A 19,397-nucleotide genomic window follows, 5' to 3' on the forward strand; every position below is an offset into this window, starting at 1 on the left:
ATTAGTAAGATATTCCACACCGGGATTTTGGTGAAGAACATGATAAAACTAGTACATGCATTTTCGAATTTAAACTTGTAAGTTTTATTCTTATTAGGAGATAGTTATTTGATTAGATCTTGCAGTTAGATGATGTTAAAAGGGAGGAGCAAGTCTATAAGTCTAGTATGATTTGTAAGAGTATTAAATTCATCTTGATTATTCAGAATATATGAATGCATGAGCTGCTCTTCCAGAAAACATCTAGAAATACGCTGAACAAAGACTAGGGTCCGTACACTTATGCATTCAAATGTTCAGCTAACCTCTCAACATTTTTTTTAAAAATCAATTCACCTCTATACTTGTTTAACGTTATTGGAAACATAAACGTTAATGGATGATTCCTACAGGTTGGAAGTAGGTGCTGTTGAGGAACAGCAAGAACAATGACCAAACACTGTAGCTCCCTCCTCCACCAACATTAGAATTATAATAAATGACTCAAGAAGTAGGTGACTATTGGCATAATTATCTCAATTGAGAAGGACTCCTCTTCCTCCTAAATCAGTGGAAGGGGACCTTAATTTTGCAATTCTATAATTCCTCTTTACTTGTTCTTTTGTGATTTTTTCCCTCCACCAGCACCAAGAGTCTGACCCCTCTATGATTATCTCAATTGAAGAAAACCCTCTCTAGCTAACTCCTAAATCAATGCAAGGGACCTCCCACCTCTCCCTTGCTTTTGTAGGTTCCTTTTCCTTTAAAATTATCGTGTGAGCTCTCCCTCGACTTCAGACAATCCATATTGCTACTATTCTCAGCTCAGATACTGTAATGTGAATCCCGTTCCAATGCTTAAGCCAGGACCAGTAGCTCATATTCAAGCATGAAAAGCACAAAAAAAAAAAAAAAACTTTTATGTTTATCAATTATACTTGTATATTTATCATGGCTGTTAAGCCCTTTAACTAAAACTGGCCAAAGGCAATTGCACTAACCCAAGAGTCGAATAAAATGAAAAATCGATATTTCAATTAAATACTTTTATGTCACAAATCCTATGCCCTTTAACATGTCTAAATCTAATTAAAATCCCTATACCCTTATAATGAAAAACAAAATACAAGGAAAAATAATCAATGGAAAATATTTTGGCTTTACGGCTCCAAATAAACAGGTAAGACTGAGCTTCTGGATCCTCTACCATGACCAAAAGAAAAGAAAGCTCTTCTGGCTCTACCACTACAACCTTCAACAGAGCTGACCTCAGTAACTTGCCTGCTCTGCTGCACTATCTCTTGAATTGATAAATAGAGCTGCCGATCTGCGGACGAGTCCATTGAAAAGGACCTCCTGATGGGTTGAATCAATCCGAATTGATCATCTTTGCCTCTTGTATCAATACATTCATCTCCCATGCTGGTAACCTTGTTAAGATTCCTTGCTTTCTTGTGGCCAACTCCCTGCTCTATCTTCCTTGGCGAAGGACTAATTGAGCGCGCTGCTAACTCTCCTGAATTCAATCTTTCCTGTGCTGCAAGCAATGTTTGATCTGTAGAGTTGTGATTACTCAACTCAATGACAACATAATCTTCATCTCCACCCATGACACTTTCACTGTAAGGATTTGCATCATGGGGTGTAGAGCTTGGAGCAATAATATGATCAATTGGGAATCTTGTGGTGCTCGAAATGCTTGTTCTACAAAGTGGGCAATTAGCATTGCTTTGAAGCCAAACATCAATGCAGTCAATATGAAAAACATGGCTACAATTTGGTATCCTTCTTAGTTTCTCAGCTTCTTGAAACTCGTTCAAGCAAACTGCACATTCACAGAAGCTTCTTTCTCCAAAGTTTCTAACGTTGTTGCCTTCTTTCTTGAACTTGAAAACTGGGATTGACCTTATCACTGACTCGTCAAGTCCACGAGACTCTATAGCAGAAGGAGAGTAAGCCATCAAAGGGTCTTCGTGATTTCTATTTCTTGATAGGGAGAATCGCCTTAGAAGATCGATGCGGTGCCAATTCAGACAGCATTTAATGACAAAGATGTAGTAGCTAACTAGCAATAAAGCTGTTGCCAAAATTCCTATTATGGCAATGGCAATAATTGGGAAACTTGTATCTGAAGACTGAGTACGAGGTCCAAATATTGATGAGCCACCAACTGGACTTGTCATTGGTGGAAGAGACTGAGAACCATAGCTTTTTCTTACAAGATCCATGAAATGGATTTGCTAAGCAGAAATGGCAAACCAACTGGCTCGTTTAGATCTTGAATATAATGCACAGAAACATGCAAATTAGTTATCGTATAAGAACAAGCATGAACCGACCTTAATTTATGAACTCGAAACCCAACGAAAATTCAAACCAAGGAAAGCCAAGGAAGAGAGAAAGCCAGCTTGTTACTATTGAGAAAGAAAGATCTGAAAAGGGACATTAATATGTGCGGGTCTCAGGAGAGATGCAAGTACGTGGAGAAGAGAGACAAGAGAGAGAAAATCAAGATGGTATAAATGAGGGGAGGTGCTATATGCGGACATGAAAGCCTTGAAAATCAATGAAATTTTGCCTGAAATTACTAAACTAAAATTTTATTTTAAGACAGAAGGTCTGAGCTAAGCATACGTAGGAGGTGGATTTCTCTCTGGTTCCCATTGGGGAGAGTCTCGATTATTGCACTATTGGTTTTTAGTAACCACAATGTATGGACCATGGAGGGCTAATTAATAAATCTAATACTATAATATAAGATGAGAGTGGAGATTTCATAGGCTGGGCGGCTGCCCACCATATAAAGATAGACTCTACATGTTCGTCCAAGTAAAACTGGCAAGGGACCCCCTCCTGATAACACCATTGGCACATTGTTTTCTTGAGATGAGACTCATGCCCATAGCTGATTTGAAGTCTCAACTTGCAGCTGAAATTGAATATACACCGCACCATTCGGCCACATCTGAATCTGTTCAAGATCGTCAAGCGACTAAAACCTTGTTTTCACTTGTCGAATGTTACTATTAATTTCTTTCACAGGTGTCTTGTTATTTTGCAGCTCAAACTCTACTGTAATAATGGGGTGTTTACTATAATTTTTTTTTTAAAAATTATTTCTGACATTAACATATTAATATTAAATCCAATTTGAAAATATTAAAAAATTAATTTAAAATAAAATATAAAATTTCATAAAAGTTGGGTTACACCACTGCCCCGAAGGGCCTCGAAGACAGCTGAAAAAGAAGAAGAAAGAAACTATCCTTGTTTTCATTTCTTTTTATCAACCGATTTCATTTGATTTATTTATTCATTCTTGTCGTCAACCGAGTGAAAGTTAATCCTTTCAAGATTTAGGAGACAATTTAACACGTATCATAAAATGGCACGATGACATCGTTTTAGGGAGCTGTTATGAGTGATTAATACTGTTGACGAGTCGTTGATTCACTGTAGATTAATTATTTATTGTCAGTTATGCAATTGATTAAGTCCTATACTAAATACTCTTCAGTCTTCACTGTATTGTCCGCTAGGAACAAGATCATTTGTTTAAGTTTTTCCTTTGATAGAATTCTCATCATGCCTATCTTGATGAGCTAACAAGTGAACTTGGTTAATTATATCAACTCAAAATCTAATCACACCAACTCTATTTAAATGAATGAGCCAATAAACGAGTAACTCAGTTCATGAGCTTTCTCCCGTTCCTTTTGATTATTTTTTCTTTCTTTTTTGAATGGTAATTATTCAAAGAGATTTGACTTTTCATCCCTTCTGGATCATCATCAATCATCTTAAAGCAAAAGGTCCCAAAAGCCCACATGCAAGCCACCACCATGAACACTATTGTTTACCTTCCATTGACTACTGCCAGACAAAGACACGGATTACACGTATATCTTATATTGCATTTACTCCATTGGGTCCCAAATATTACCTTTTAGATTCTTCCCTCCGCTCTAATTCGAATCCGAGGGGATCATATAATTTTCAAATGGGTCCCAAGGAAAAGCCTTTTTGTCAACAAATTGTTTGAGAGGGCCGATATCACTAGCAACTAGGGAGCTAGAGAAGTCAAATCGTTGTGTGCAAGAAATCCTATGATAGAACGCCAATAAAAGCAGGACCGACACTTCAATGCTTGCGTGTGAAAAAAACCAGTCTCCATTTTCAAAAAGTTTGAATTCTATAGTCAAAGTTTGTAGCCCCTGCCGAAGAAATCTCGACTCCCTTGCATTCACATCGCTGTCACTCCGAACGTTTCTATAGACAACCAAACGATGAAAGTCTCATGTTTGTTTAAGAGAAGAATGTTTCCCTTGGTAGCCAGGCAGGCAGGTACGATTACACTAGACGGTGGGTGCGGTGAAATAAGACCTTGCGCAAATACGAGTCTTCACGTGTTTTCTTTCTTGTTCACTTACAGGCATCGATCTTCATGGAGCTGCTTTTTTAACAGAAGTTTAAATTCGTGTCTAAAGTACTGGTTAGCTTCCCATTAAGAAAGTTAAGATTAACTTAAAACCGAGCCAAATCTTTTGGTTCATGCAGCTTATATAGCTTTCTTAATTTATTATATGAATTGATGGATTTCTCTCTTTGTTGTGACAGTAGAAGCGCATTCAGCACTGCGTAATTTGTTTTTTGGTTGAGATTGAGACTATATTTTAGAATTTGTTAAAAATTGATATTCATTAAGCATTATAAGTAGATTTTGCAACCACAATGTTCTTTTTTCATATTTGCTATGATGGGGTAACTATATCAGCATGTCTGACAGTCTGAGAGCCATTTGCATACCATCTCGTTAAAATAAAAGGAGCTCCTTCCCATAATTTCTAAACTAATTCCATCTACCATGTCCAAAGTCTAGAAGCCGAAAAACCTTGGTCTGCAAGTCTGTTGCTTGCAATTCACAACAGAGTGCGTTTTTTTTTTTGGCGTGTTTCTGAAAATATTTTAATTTTTTTTGTTTTAAATTAATTTTTTTATAATTTTGAATCTTTTGATGTGAAAAATAAATTTTTTTTAATATATTTACAAATAAAAAACACTTCAAAAAAATAACCACTATCATAATCTCAAGTATTACCTAAATATAAAGAGAAAAATTAAATTAAAATAGGCCTGGTTATTGTAATATATTAAAAATATAAAGAAACGAATCAATACTAAGAAAGAAAACGTATGGTACATGACAGTAGGCGGCAACTGGCAAATTTACTTCCCTTGGAGGAGCTGTTTTAGATTGAAGAAACAAAACGAGAAATAACCAAATTTTTTTAAAAAATCCTGGTTTTTCCAACGTGAGGTTCGACCAATTTGTCAGGTTTTTTTTTCTCCTGAATAGAGATACGGAGTTAAATGTGTCAGTGGACTTTCCATGTGCTCTGTTCTTCTTCTTCTAAAATTGACCGACACTGCACTCATTCACTTGTGACTTGAAAATGGTGTTCCTAATTATGTGGCCCAAAGAAACAATGCCATTTGTTTACAAACATGGACAAAAACTGGGGATCATATCACGTGGGAGCTTACGTTGCAGGGTTTGTATCACGTGACTGCGAGCCGAATATTTTTTTACAAGTTAATGATAGCACAGCCAGTGCCAGTATTTCTCCTTCTTTCGGTTCTGCAATTTCTCTGCTGTTTACCAATTTCACCACAGAAGGATGGGAGTGCATGTGATTACACGTGCAGACATAGAAGCCGTCCACGCAATGCTTGCATTTTGCATGAGTATAATATATCACAGACCAGTCAACTGCTTGGTCAAAATTCAAAAGTTGACAAATTGAGGAGATTTGAATTTGATTCTTTTATTTGAAGTCTACTGTATTTAATTTCTTTCTTTGACCTTGTTAGAGAAGTTTACTGATTGGTATGAGTTTATTTTGGGAATGTGGTATTGCTTGTGGTTTAAAGTAGTTTTTATTTAAAAATATATTAAAATAATAATTTTTTATTTTTTTAAAAAATTATTTTTAAGATTAGTATATTACAATGATATGAAAATGTTTTGAAAAAAAAAAAAGGCATGCATATAATTAATTGCGAAGTGGAAGGATCTTTTTTAATGAGCTTGGTCGTACAGGGGGGGTTCTACGTACATGATCATAAATGAATGGCTTTGGATCTTTTTTCCCTCCTTGTAGGGATCAAAGACTTCAATGAAGCATAACTGTTAGTTGTATCTATAATTAGGTCATGGTATTATCATAAAATCTTCATCCTTGCTGCTCGTTTCTCTTCTCGCATGAGCCCTGTGACCTTTTCACTTAATTACCTTGCACGAATTAAGTGAATCATGTGGCTGCTGGTCTTACTGAACAAGATGTATCTAGGAATTGTGGTTTTGATACGGAGTTGTCTTTGTGGATTTAGTATTTATTGAAGCTGCTGGTGATTCATCTGAATATGCTTTATATTGGCTGGAGTTTTGGAATTTTGCTTCACTGAAGAACTGCTTGGAGTTTGGTTGCTGCAGATTTGTACACTGTTTAATTACCTCGCTCGAAACCTTTGGTCCCGTTAATCTTTGACGCAGAACAAAGTAGCAGTCTGAGACTAGCTACAGCACAAAACAATAACAATGATAACAAGTCAGTGTATTTATTTTTGGAGGGAATAAGTAGGCGGTGTGACATTTTTCGAGCATTGTTTAGTTTCTTTAAAATTGTACAATGGCTTCTACTGTTTCTATATTTAATCTTCCAAACCCTTTGCTTGAAATTCACACGCCGTTCATTTTTTTTTTTTATTGAGTTCATAAAAACTTAACAATGATGATTATTTAACACGATTGTATCAGTTCTTAAACCTATTAAGGAAAATCCATCAATTTCTTCTATCACTTTTAACAACGATCCCAATCAAGCCTATAACTAGCGACATTTTCTAGATCAATTAGTTCTTTATTGAATTAATGCCGATGTTCCCCTGTTCTATGGTACTGAGGTGAGGTATCGTAATTTCTTTACCGGTGGAGAGCAATCGAAAGCATAACCCAAAATCAAGATTATTGCCAGTACGTGGACAAGGAAAGTTTTCGTACACCAGAGCCAAGAGTCGCAAAGACTCCGAGAGACTCAGAAAAGCAGATCGAGATGTTTAAAACCCAAATAGGTACTTTCCATTAGCCCATGCTCTTTCAAGGCTCCGATTTGGAAATATAAGTGAAGAACTGTTAATGGGCTCGGTGTTTGTTAGGTTTCACATATGGCCCGGAATCTGAACACTTGGATTTTTGTTACTCTAAAATTATACATTATTAAACCGATACTCGGAAAGAGACAATGAATTGTAGACTTGCTGGATTTTCACGTGTTTTCAAGACCACCTATTAACATTAACATAATGTAAAATAACAATAACATTATGTTTTAATGGAGTAATTCAATTGTTCATAATATATATATAATGTCTCTAGAACTAAATAACAATAACAAAAATATTAGTAGGAAATTATAATCAAGTTCTTAAAACCAATGCTAATAAATTTGCATGGTAAAGATACTTGTGTAATTTAATTGTTCATGATAAAATTAAAATTATCATACAAACTTTGAACCAAAGGTTGACTACAGTGGTTGAAATTCTTTCTTGGTTATTGCTAATAATTTTTTTATTTATATAAATAATTATTGATTTATTTAGTTAAATGATTACATAGGCTTTTCAAATAACACTTTTAATTTTTTATGTAAAAACAATATCGGAGCAGCCTTCATACTTGATATTAAAAAAAAAAAAACAAATTATGACATGCATGTTAAATTCATGATTTTAATGTTTTTTTGATTTTTGATTTTTTTTGTTCATTATTTTTAGTTTTTTGTAATTTATTTTTTAATATTTTTTTCTTTACACGTTTTGTTTTTGGAAATTTAGTCTACATGGACTTGGAAAATTGTGTTCATGATTTTAATGTTTTTTTTTAGTTTTTCATTTCTTTTAGAAAAAATATTGTATTTTTGTTAATTTTTTTTATAATTTGTTTTTTAATGTATTTTGCTTTACACGTTTTGTTTTTGGAAATTTTAGTCTGCATGGACTAAAAAAAATTATATTTCACTATAACAATTACAATATTATTTCATTTTTTAGCGATGTTAAAAATTAACTTGAAATTTTATATAATTTTATTAATATATATAATTTTTATTATATATAAGTGTGAATTTTATGATTTACAGTTATATTTTTTTAATTAATATATATGATCTTTATTAATACAAATAATTCTCATAGATTTTATGATCTATAATTAAAATTAAAAAAATTAAAAAGCTTGTATATTTATTATTTATTTTTTATCAAAAAAAAAAAAAAAAAGTTCATTCATCCCGCAACAAAGAAAGTGTAACGTAACTATAACCAGTATAAATATAAACACTCGAATTCTTTGATCACACTTTTTTTTTTAGTACGATCACGGATTCTTCGATCACCTACTTTTGATCGATTTCATCAAAATATCTTCCGGCCCAAACCGATGCTTTCTGAAAATCGTACACTTTGCAAGTAATTTCTACATCCATTGAACTCATTTTCACAAAATGACAGTGATATCTGCATCCATTGAACCTGTTAAATTTGGTTCTTACAATAACTAATATGTTGGAGTTCCTTGATAGGACTGACTCTGTCTCTATTTAAAGCCATAAATTAGTGGTAGCTTGGGAAAGTCAAGATTACTATGTTGCCAGAGAATCATACAAATTCAGAAGCACTTGTTAAAGGGAACACGAAGTTTTGCCGAGGTGCAGCCTGGGTTGAAGTTCCTCTGCATATTATAAAACAATAATCATAACATGAAAGCAAAAGGAAGATCTGCGAATTCCTTCTGCACAGAATCGTTTTGATTTATTTATTGATTCGGTTCCATGCAATGGATCACAAAATCATGAATGTTGTTAGATGGGCAAAGATGATGAACCTAGCTGCAGAGCCATGATATATGCACGAATGATCTTTTTCAAATATAGCAAGATGCTTTCTTGCTAATACCACCCTAGAGGTTTAACAAGTGCCCTAGCTAGCTAGGCGACAACCTTTTGGCATTAGCAAGCAAAATTCCAATACTTTACCCTTTTTTCTTGCCCCTTTCGAACGCACATAGTGTGGATTTAATTATTTTTCTCTAGAAAAAAATGGAGTGGTGTGGACCCACAAGACCAGCATATAAAAGAAAGAATAACATCATGAAAATTACCTACACTAATGTAATATAAACGAAATTCTCAGATAATTATTCTTTCATGAAAGGTTAAGAATTTAAATTCATGACACCTACGTTTTAATATTATTCATAGGTTAACACATCGCCTAACTAAACCACGCACCCAGTTAAAGTCTTGGATATGTTTTGGTCTTGCATTTCATCGTATGCCACCATCAATCATCATGCTACTTATTTTTTATGGCAAATAAAATAAACTTTTATGGCATTTCATCGTATGCCACCATCAATATTCATCATACTTTTTTCTATGTGTTTTACTACCAAGAATTTCTTGCCATCGATCCCTTTTCAACAAGACAATGATTCACTTAAGTACCGCCAGGTCTCAGTAGTAATAATACAAAAAGTTAGGATTACTATCATATACCAATGTCTCCCTCTAAATTAAGAGACAATTATAAATTAATTTGTTATGTGACTCATCATGGATTCTTGAACAACATTGTAGACATAAATGAAAAAACAAAAAACCTCAATGATGAGGGCAAAAAATCAAACAAATTAATTAACGATGACTTTTAGATTATATGAATCTAAATTCATAACTGTTTGGACTCTTAAAGATATTATATTTATAACCAAATATAGGATTATTGAAAAAGAAAAAAACAAGAGAGGAGAAAGAAGGGTCTTTGCGTTGTGCTTTTCACCGCTCAAATACATATATTAGAGAGAGGGGTTGTTGGGAGGAGGGTAAAAATTAAGAGAGCAATTCTGGCATTTACCCTTGCTATAAAAAAACTCAATCCCTTTAACCATTGCAGTTCAAGCTGACAACTTTGATTCTTTCCCTTTATTATAAATAAAGAATAAATTCAAGCTGAGATATTTATGCATGTGAACAGCAAATGAATTAACCATAATGAGGGGGATATTAGTGCAAGTGTCGTCGATCTAAATGGTTTAGCTTTGTCCAAAAAGTTTAATTGAACTGGTTTTTTTGGGTTGTTTCTTTTTGGATATTCCAATTAACTCCCATAACTTTCTTACACATAAAAGATTTTAAGGAAGTTGGTTTGTAACTGTGACAGCGATAACTTATGTAGTATTTAATTATAGATGTAGAAGGGTTTGTAATTAATATTGAACTAATTATGGTTAAAAAAAAATTCATTTAATAAAAAAAAGCTATTAATATAAAAGCTATAAATAATATGAGAAAAAGCTAGAAAAGATTAATTGATTTCACGCCTGTTTGTTTTTTTGTTTAAAAAGCATTATTAAAAAATTTTAAATTTTAAATTTTAAATTTTTTTCTTTACTTCAAATTAATATTTTTTTTGGTATTTTCAGATCATTTTGACGTGCTCATGTCAAAATTTTTTTTTAAAAAAAATATTATTTTGATGCATTTTCAAGCGAAAAATATTTTGAAAAGCAACCACTACTACACTTTCAAACACCCTTAATCCAAGAGCCAAAAGAAATCAACCCCCAGTTCAACCTCACACTAAGATCCAAAAAGAATAAATAAAGAACATAGAATCTCTTTGTGATGATAATTACTCCAAATCTTACATCCTTGTAAGTAAAAAAAGAAAAAAGATATTTTATTCTTTGTTTTCATCCCTAATAAATTGTCCATCCAAAGAACTACAATCTAGTAAATAAACTAGGAAACAAATAGCTAACTAGGAAAGAAATAAAAAATAGATAATCATAATTGACAAGTGCTTCCAAAAGAAATTTTATGTCCAATAAAAGTTCTCAGGGACATCTTCTTGATTTGCATCAACTATCAGGTCCCCTAGCCAACTTGACTTCGACAAGTTATAATGAATATAGTCAACAAATAAATCTGGATGCAACCGTTAAAGTTTAGTATCCTATAGCCAAGTGAAATATGAAGTGAGTCGATTTTTCCATTGCACTAAAAATTTGTATTATCTTCCTTGACGAGTTGAAACAAATTGGTTATCATGGATAAAGGCGATTTCATCTCGAGAAGCAGTTGTGTTAGGGACATGAGGTTTACATGCTTTCATGGTCTTCGTAGTTGAAATTGTAGCCAATTCATCTGCATCATCTTTAAACTTAGTGATATCTTTAATTTTAAAGAATGTACTAATACCAAAATCTAAGGATAATTAAGTATATAATATATGCATTGGTGTATAATTTCTAGACTTTTAAAAAAGGACCAGCACATCGAGTATATAGTTTGGTAAAACCACCAAGAGGAAAATGTTTTGGTTTTAAGTGATTAAGGACCATATCACCAATGTCAAATTGCTTATCTTTACGCCTTACATTTGCAGAAACTGCATATGACTCAGTGTTAAGAGAGAGATGTTGTTTTACCTCTTTAAGAACATTTCTTATAGTTAGAAAAATTAAGTCCAGCTTCACTTGTTCTAGAAGGTAAGGGCAATGGATTGAGATTTAAGGGAGTATAAAGTCGAAAACCATAAACCACTTCAAAAGGTATTCTTCCTATAGACCTGTTCATAGAATTATTGAAAGCAAATTCTACATGTGGAAATGTAAGATCTTAGTTGATGACATGATCAACGACAAGGCATCGTAATGTATTGCACAAACTACGATTGATCACTTCGATGTGACCATCTCTTTGGGGATGAAATGCATTAGAAAACATTGGTTTTGTCCCCATATTTTTCCATAACATCTTTGAGAAGTAACTTACAAATTTTCATCCATGTCAAATGCAACAAAAGTCAAGGCACCATGTAATTGGACAACCTCTTGTAAAAATAAAACAACTATCTTTGAAGCATCATAGGTCTTGTTACACGAAATAAAGTGAGACATTTTTAAAAAACGATCCAAGGTGTTTTAAACCAAAAAGGTCATCCTATTGCATTTAGTTTACTTTAGAAGGCAAGGTGTTTTAGAGAGTTATGATCAATATAAATAATAAACTCTTTATGGAATAAGTAGGGACGCCAATGCTTAATAGTTTTAATTAAAGCATAAGATTTCATGTCATATGTAGAATACTTCTGACGAGTGTAATTAAGTTTTTCACTGTAAAAAGTAACACAATGACCTTCTTGGTTTAAGACACCTTAGTTCCTACATGTGAAGCATCACAAGGCACTTAAAAACCTTGAAAAGACACGATAATTTTAGAATTAGTGCTTGCCCTATCTTCTTTCTAATTTCAATAAAAGCCTTAGTGGTTGCTGCACTCCAAGAGAAGTTCTTAACCTTCTAACACTCAGTAATTGGAGCCATTATAGTGCTGAAACCCTGAATAAACTGTCAATAAAATGTAGTTAAACCATGAAAGCTTCGACCTTAGAGAAATCCTGAGGTGTAGGCCAATTTTGAATAGCTTGCACTTTAACGGGATCAACTTCAACACCCTAATCAAAGATGATAAAGCAAAAAAAAATAGACTATCTTCTTCATGAATGAGCATTTGGTGTGATTAATGTAAAGTTGTTTAGCCTTCAGAATATTCAATACTTATTTAATATAGGCTAGATGGTCCTGCAGACAGTTGCTGAAAATTAAAATATTATTAAAATACACAATGACCCGTTTATCCAGGAAAGGCTTGAGAACTTGTGTTATATCATACATGAAAATGTCTAGTACATTGGTTAATTTGAAGGGCATGGCTAGCCATTCAAATAATCCCTTATTTATTTTGATGGTCGTCTTCTATTCATCACTAGGACATATATGAATTGGTGATATCCACTGCGAAGATCAATCTTTGTAAAAATAGAGGTATTTCATTGTTAACAAGTTCAACATGTCATCAAGCTGCAAAATAAAGAATTGATATTTCATCATTATCTTATTAATTGCCAGATTATCCATACACATCCTCCAGCTAACATCATTTTTTAGTGTAAGCAATAGTGGAACAATGCAGGGCTACAACTTTCTCGAGTGAAACCCCTATCCAATAGTTGTTGGGTTTATCGGTTAAGTTTCTCATTCTCTGTTGGGCTTATTCGGTAATGTGATAGGTTGGGTAAGAATGGCTCGAAAATGAGATCAATAGCATGTTGTGTATCTCGCATTGGTGAAAGTTAGTGTGATATTTCATCGGGTATAATATCTTTGAATTTCCCTAGTATTGTTACAAGCTCAATGAAAATTAAACCATCATCTTACTTAACTTCACAATTTTCTCTTCAGTTGGAGCTCAAGAAAACTAATGCATGATCAATACTAGAACAATGTCTCTTATTATCTCAAATTTTGAAATCTACAATGGAACCAAAACAAACTCCTTACCCTTAAAATTAAAAACGTAAATAGCAGTATACCTGTCATAAGAAACCATCTAATCATAAAGTCAAAGTCATTCCAATAACATGTGGCAAACAGTCATAGGAATGACATTGCACCAGGCCTTGTCCACATATTTCTCTCCCAATGAAAACTTCACTAAACATCGATGCTTCACCAAGACCAAATTATTCTCATTGCTCCAACTAATTCGATAAGGAATAGGGTGCTTATTACTTTTCAGGCCCAAACATTTCATTGTTGATTAAAAATCACACTCATGCCACTGCCATTATCAATGATGATGTTTAATGCTCGACCACCAGGTTCTATACACGTATGAAAGAAATTGGTGCATAGCCACTCAGGATTAGCTTTAAATTCCTTCTTAGTCCGAGTCATTACTATATGGATCACAAAGCTAGGTAGTTTTGGTGCATTTAAATGCTCATTGTCATCATCATCAATACACCCTTCATTTTCTTCTTCCTTTACTTCTTTCATTTTTGTCAATTCTTTCTCATAAATAAAGGTTAGTTTCTTATCTATAGTAAAACAAATAATAACATAGTGTCTGAACCCCTTACATTTGTAACACCGTGGACCTTCATTTATAACTTTCAATTTTCCCTTCTGATCACCCATCATTGTATTTCCTAGTTTGTTATACAATAATGATGGCTTTGGGAATGAAACATTTGCTATGTACATTGTTCTTAAATCCATTGACATTGTTTTCTTTCCACTCAAAACCCCCAATTATTTCTTAATACACAATGTTAGTTGATATGCTTCTTCCATATTAATTAATTGTGTAATCAACATTTCCTTGTGCAGATCGCCACACAATCTATTATGGCATTGAGCCAACATTTGCTATTTAGTTTTCATAATCCTTTTATAAATAGTCAACTAATGGGAACGATCTGTGTACTGATTCATATTTAAAGATCCTTGCCTCAATTGTAACATTTTTTTTAAACATCATTTGCTCATAATCAATGGGTGGATATTTTTCTTTTATTTGTTCCTTGATCTCCTCTAAGCTAGAAATTGATAGATGTTGAGTAAAGCATAATTATTCTTCCACATTTCCCCATCAAGCCCATGCATGCTCTTTCAAGTTTATTCTGGCATAACAAACCTTTCAGTTTTTCAATACAACAAACCAGTCAAAATAATCTTCAATGACTATTAACCGATCCTTAAAAACATTAGGCTCTAATTTTCCATCAAAGTCAGGCACATCCACCTTCATCCTTTTAGTGAGTTCATCAAAAAGTTGATAATCCAAACCACGCCTATCATGGTTTTAGTGAAACTTTTCTTTGTTATATTGAAATCGAGGTTGATAATTCACGAACTCTCTGATGTCTTCATCTTCTAAATTCTCCTTATCATCCATGTTATTTTCATCAAGTGAATCCTTATGAAATTGACCATGCCCCTTCCTATTAGGAGATCTAAGTCCCTCTCGAGCCTAACACTTATCCATAACATCTAGTTGGTGAGAAAGTTGTTTCAATATAGTAGTGATGTGGGTGATTTGTTGTTGTAGATTGGCCCGCTCAAGATTTGAGTTGTTAGGAATGTGAGTGTTCGACATATTATACAAGTTACCACTACGGATTACACGCATGGAATGCTTTGATACCTAAATGATGCAAAACCTCCTGGTTTAACCTCACTTTTAGATCCAAAAAGAATAAACGAAGAACACTAAATCTCTTTATAATAGGAATTACTCCAAGTCTAATATCCTTGTAAAAAAAAACACTTTGTTCTTTATTTTCATCCCTAATAAAATGTCCAGCCAAAGGACTACAATCTAGGAGATAAACTAAGAAACAAATGACTAACTTGACTAGGAAAGAAATAGCCATCTAGGAAAGAAATAACAAACAGTTAATCATAAATGAGATGTGCTTTCAAAACAAATTCTATATCTAACAAAAGCCCTTTATCCACCAGTAGACCCCATGTTTTAAGGGACATCTTCCTGATTTGCATCACCCCCTTCTTCTCATGAAACCAAACTAGCACTATTGGAAGATAGAAATGCAAGAAACTCACCAAAATGCAATGACATTACATTTACATTGAGCATGCAATTTAAAAGCAAATAAAGTTGTTGTTGTTTTGATATATATCAAGAACAATAAAGTGACATTATTAGCCGTGTTATTAAATTTAATATGTACCGGTAGATCAATTCGTTAATTTAAGACTTGATAAGATTTCAGGTCGGATTTTATGTTAGCCCATCCCACCATGACTAGAGCCTAAGTAAACTCTGGAATCGGTCAAAACCCATTGTTTTTCAAAATGATGTTTTAACTTTTTTAAAAAAATTGTAACAGTATTATTTTGGAATGACCCATCCCACCATGACTAGAGCCTTGAATTAGATAATTGCCGACGCCGAGTTTTATAATTATTACATCGCATAATTCTTTGACGTCTCTTGTTCTTAATTGCAATCGTTCTCTTCTTGTTATTTGGTTTCTTATGATTCTTAAGACAATGCAAAATTAAAACCCAAGTCCTGCAGTTCCTTGCTATTTACTTTGCAAATCACACATATGTCTCATTAATAACCTTCTTAATCAAATCAACAGCTATACAGACCCTAAAATTGGTAAGAAATTTATATTTGATTTGATATATATGGATTATTTTATTCTTTTTTCTGACAGAGATACAAGAATTCATCTTGGAAATGCAGAAACATGTATTTTATAGTCAGAATCAACAAGGGAATCAAATCTAAAAAAGAAAAAAAAAAAAAAGCATTCAAATTAATTAATGATAAATAAAATAGGAGAAGAATGATGATGCAAATGATCTCATCGTTCATATGTAACCTGTGATCAACGTAACAGAATCCCCTTCCAATTTTTAATCTTAATTTTTTCATAATTAACAAGTCGCAAAGAAGCATAATAAAGTTAAAAGAACACTGAAAAGGTTGTTCTAAACTCCAAAGCCATCACCTTGACCATCTAGGTTCATTGGACCAAAACTCTCTTACACGTGTGAATAAGTATGACCATGAGACTTTCTTCACGTGGACAAATGTTGTTGACCTTCTAACCCTGCCAAACCTGGCTTTTGGCACCCATATAAAAGCTATTTCCAGGTAAACATTAGCCATGCAAAAAACAGACGGAAACCGAAAACAAAACAAAAATAAAACCAACATCGATCATGGACGAGGACAAAACAAAGAGCAAGGATGAAGGAGGAGAGGTCAAGTACAGAGGTGTCAGGAAGAGGCCATGGGGAAAATTCGCTGCGGAGATACGTGATTCAGCCAGGCAAGGGGCGAGGGTGTGGCTGGGGACTTTTAGCACGGCGGAGGAGGCAGCAAGAGCCTATGACAGAGCAGCTTATGCAATGAGAGGGCACTTGGCCGTTCTCAATTTTCCTAACGAGTACCCAAATATGGCCGGTAATGCTAGCGTTGGTTCCAGTAGTTCTACTCCCTTTTCCTCTTCAGGCTATCCAGGTTCTTCTTCCTTTTCATCATCAACGCAACAAGAGGTTTTTGAGTTCGAATGCTTGGATGATAAGTTGCTCGAGGAGCTGCTAGAGCAAGAAGAGAAAGGGAGTAAGAAAACGTAAAACTGTGCAGCTGACATGTACCAACTATCATGGCATGAGGAGTAAGTAAATCAGTGGGGGATCCTTATAGTACCCCATTGCTCTGTTTCTGAATGGAATTAGAAACCAAAAAAAAAAAAAAAATTGTTTGTGAAGTAATGGTCATTAGTAGGGTTGTGTTATATATATATATATATATATATATATATATATATATATATATATATATATATATATATATCACCTGCTGTGAGACTGGAGATCATAGCATAAGATCTCGCCATGGAATAACATATTTCACGTTGATGATTAAATGATCATGTACATCAATATAGTTCTGTCTGTGGGTGTACATGATTAAATGATCATGGAATGACAGACAATTCCCCAACAGTTTGCTTGCTATGTAGTCTATTCCAATTCCCAACGGGCGCCTGAGTATTTATCGTTTCAATTTGATTACATTTTATAAATGGGATTAGCATGCATAAGTAGTCCCTCGAAAATATCATTGTTGGAATATTCCTAGCCTTCTAGAAGGCATCCATTGCTGTGATATTCCCATGGTTTTTGTTGTTATAATTTTGTATTGGACATAGTTTAGGAAAAATCAGAACACGGATTAAATTTAAACAATAAGAAAATCCCAACTTGGAAGCGCTGGCCTATCCGGTGGTTCATTTCTTTGTTTCTCGATAGTACCTAAATTTAGAGCCTGCTCAGCCCAGATAAAAATTAATGTGACGCCGAAAGATCGAGCTTAGTAAGTGTAAGTTACCCATACGAAAAGCCTAGAAGAAAAACAAGTTCAACCTTCAATAAGGTGGCAACCCAAAGCAGAAATTCGAGATGCCTCCACATTCACAACTTAAGCCTTGTTACTTGCTGGAAAGCATTCTCTTTAGTCTTGTAAAGTACTTTCTTGACTTGACTGCCTCGCGTTTTATAACATCATAAAAAAAAAAAAAAGTTAATAAAATTCACTTTTTAATCACAGAAAAACGAGAGTGTTTTATAATTTAAGAAAGTGGAAGACATGTACTTAAGAACTGAACTGAAGTGGTAAAGACATTAATAAAACACTTTAAAATATAATATTATTAGAAAATAATAAATTACTAATATATTTATATATGAAATAATATATTATTAATTATATATTAATATACAATATAAAAATATATTAATTTGACATTTTGGTTTATTTATACTTTAATTTAGATAATATAGCTAGAAAATATATTATAATACAAAACATGTTATATTATACAATAATTATACATTTTGAATCATTAAATTGTGCTGTAAAAATAGGATATAGGATATTATTGGGAAAAAAACTTATTTTCAATGTTCTCTAAACACTGAAAAAATATTTAATAAAAATAAAAATTCCACTATTTTTATAAATTTAATTAGTCAAAACTCTACTCAAAATGTAATATTTCAAAAACAAATGTTTATATTAAATACACACACGTATGTGTATGTATATATAGTATAGTTACATTTTATAAAATAAACTATTATATATATATATATATGATATAATAAATATCTTTTTTTATTTTTTTTATTATAAGTGGTTAAATGATTAGTAATGCTTTATGTATATTAGATAAGTAGTTTTTTTTAAAAAAATATTATTTTTCAGTTTATTTTTCATAACATAAATAGTCAAGTGTTGAAAAATATTTTTTATTTTATTTTCATGATATTGTTAAATAATAAAAAATAATATATTTTACAAGAATTTACTTTTTATATATATAAAAAACCCTTTAAAACCAAAAAAAAAAAAAAAACTTTATAACAAACAAAAAGGTATTAGCCGTGTGCATAGGCATTACTTATTGCTGTTCAAGTTGAAGAGCATGAAAATAAACAGGTTTGTTCTGCATAAAGTTGGATTGGATTAATATATAAAAAGAAATGAAAAAAGAGCGAAAGGAGACACTAAATTATTTGGTTAATAAACCAAAAACTGAAATTTAAATAAACCAACCTTCATTGTCCCCATGTCGTCAACATCTAAACACCATAAATGTTCAACAGGGAATCCGCCATCAGGAGTTCGCTTGCAAGCTTTACCGTCTTCTTTCATTCCAGAAATAGGATTAATCACACCACACGTAGCCCTCTGTGTAGCCACCACCATTACATCAGATCTCGCATTTCAAAAGAACAATTAGCTCTAAATTACTGGATGCAGAATATCGTATGAAGACAATAAATTCATTTCATAATGCTGATCAACAAGATTCCAATTCTTTTTGAGCTTTTATTGGTAGTTACTATTAACACTTTTAGTCTTGAAATTTTATATATATTTGATAAGAACATCTTTGAGATTAAC

At 32.9% G+C, this 19,397-nt stretch overlaps 2 protein-coding genes across 2 annotated transcripts; one reads left to right on the top strand and one right to left on the bottom strand.

The window, feature by feature from the left end:
- Window positions 1-992: 992 nt before the first annotated feature.
- LOC133696758 (RING-H2 finger protein ATL16-like) lies at window positions 993-2,693 on the bottom strand. Its single transcript, XM_062119033.1, has one exon. It carries the CDS (start codon window positions 2,205-2,207, stop codon window positions 1,140-1,142), a length of 1,068 nt encoding a protein of 355 aa, XP_061975017.1. The 5' UTR covers window positions 2,208-2,693; the 3' UTR covers window positions 993-1,139.
- Window positions 2,694-16,610: 13,917 nt separating this feature from the next.
- Window positions 16,611-17,258, top strand: LOC133696006 (ethylene-responsive transcription factor ERF096-like). Its single transcript, XM_062118003.1, has one exon. It carries the CDS (start codon window positions 16,646-16,648, stop codon window positions 17,060-17,062), a length of 417 nt encoding a protein of 138 aa, XP_061973987.1. The 5' UTR covers window positions 16,611-16,645; the 3' UTR covers window positions 17,063-17,258.
- The last annotated feature ends 2,139 nt before the right edge of the window (window positions 17,259-19,397 follow it).

This window comes from Populus nigra, chromosome 6, assembly GCF_951802175.1.
Source record: "Populus nigra chromosome 6, ddPopNigr1.1, whole genome shotgun sequence".
Taxonomy (NCBI): domain Eukaryota; kingdom Viridiplantae; phylum Streptophyta; class Magnoliopsida; order Malpighiales; family Salicaceae; genus Populus; species Populus nigra.

Excerpts from the sequence above, each read along its gene's own strand:
- LOC133696758 (XM_062119033.1), bottom strand. The coding sequence starts at position 2,207 with ATGGATCTTGTAAGAAAAAGCTATGGTTCTCAGTCTCTTCCACCAATG.
- LOC133696006 (XM_062118003.1), top strand. The coding sequence starts at position 16,646 with ATGGACGAGGACAAAACAAAGAGCAAGGATGAAGGAGGAGAGGTCAAG.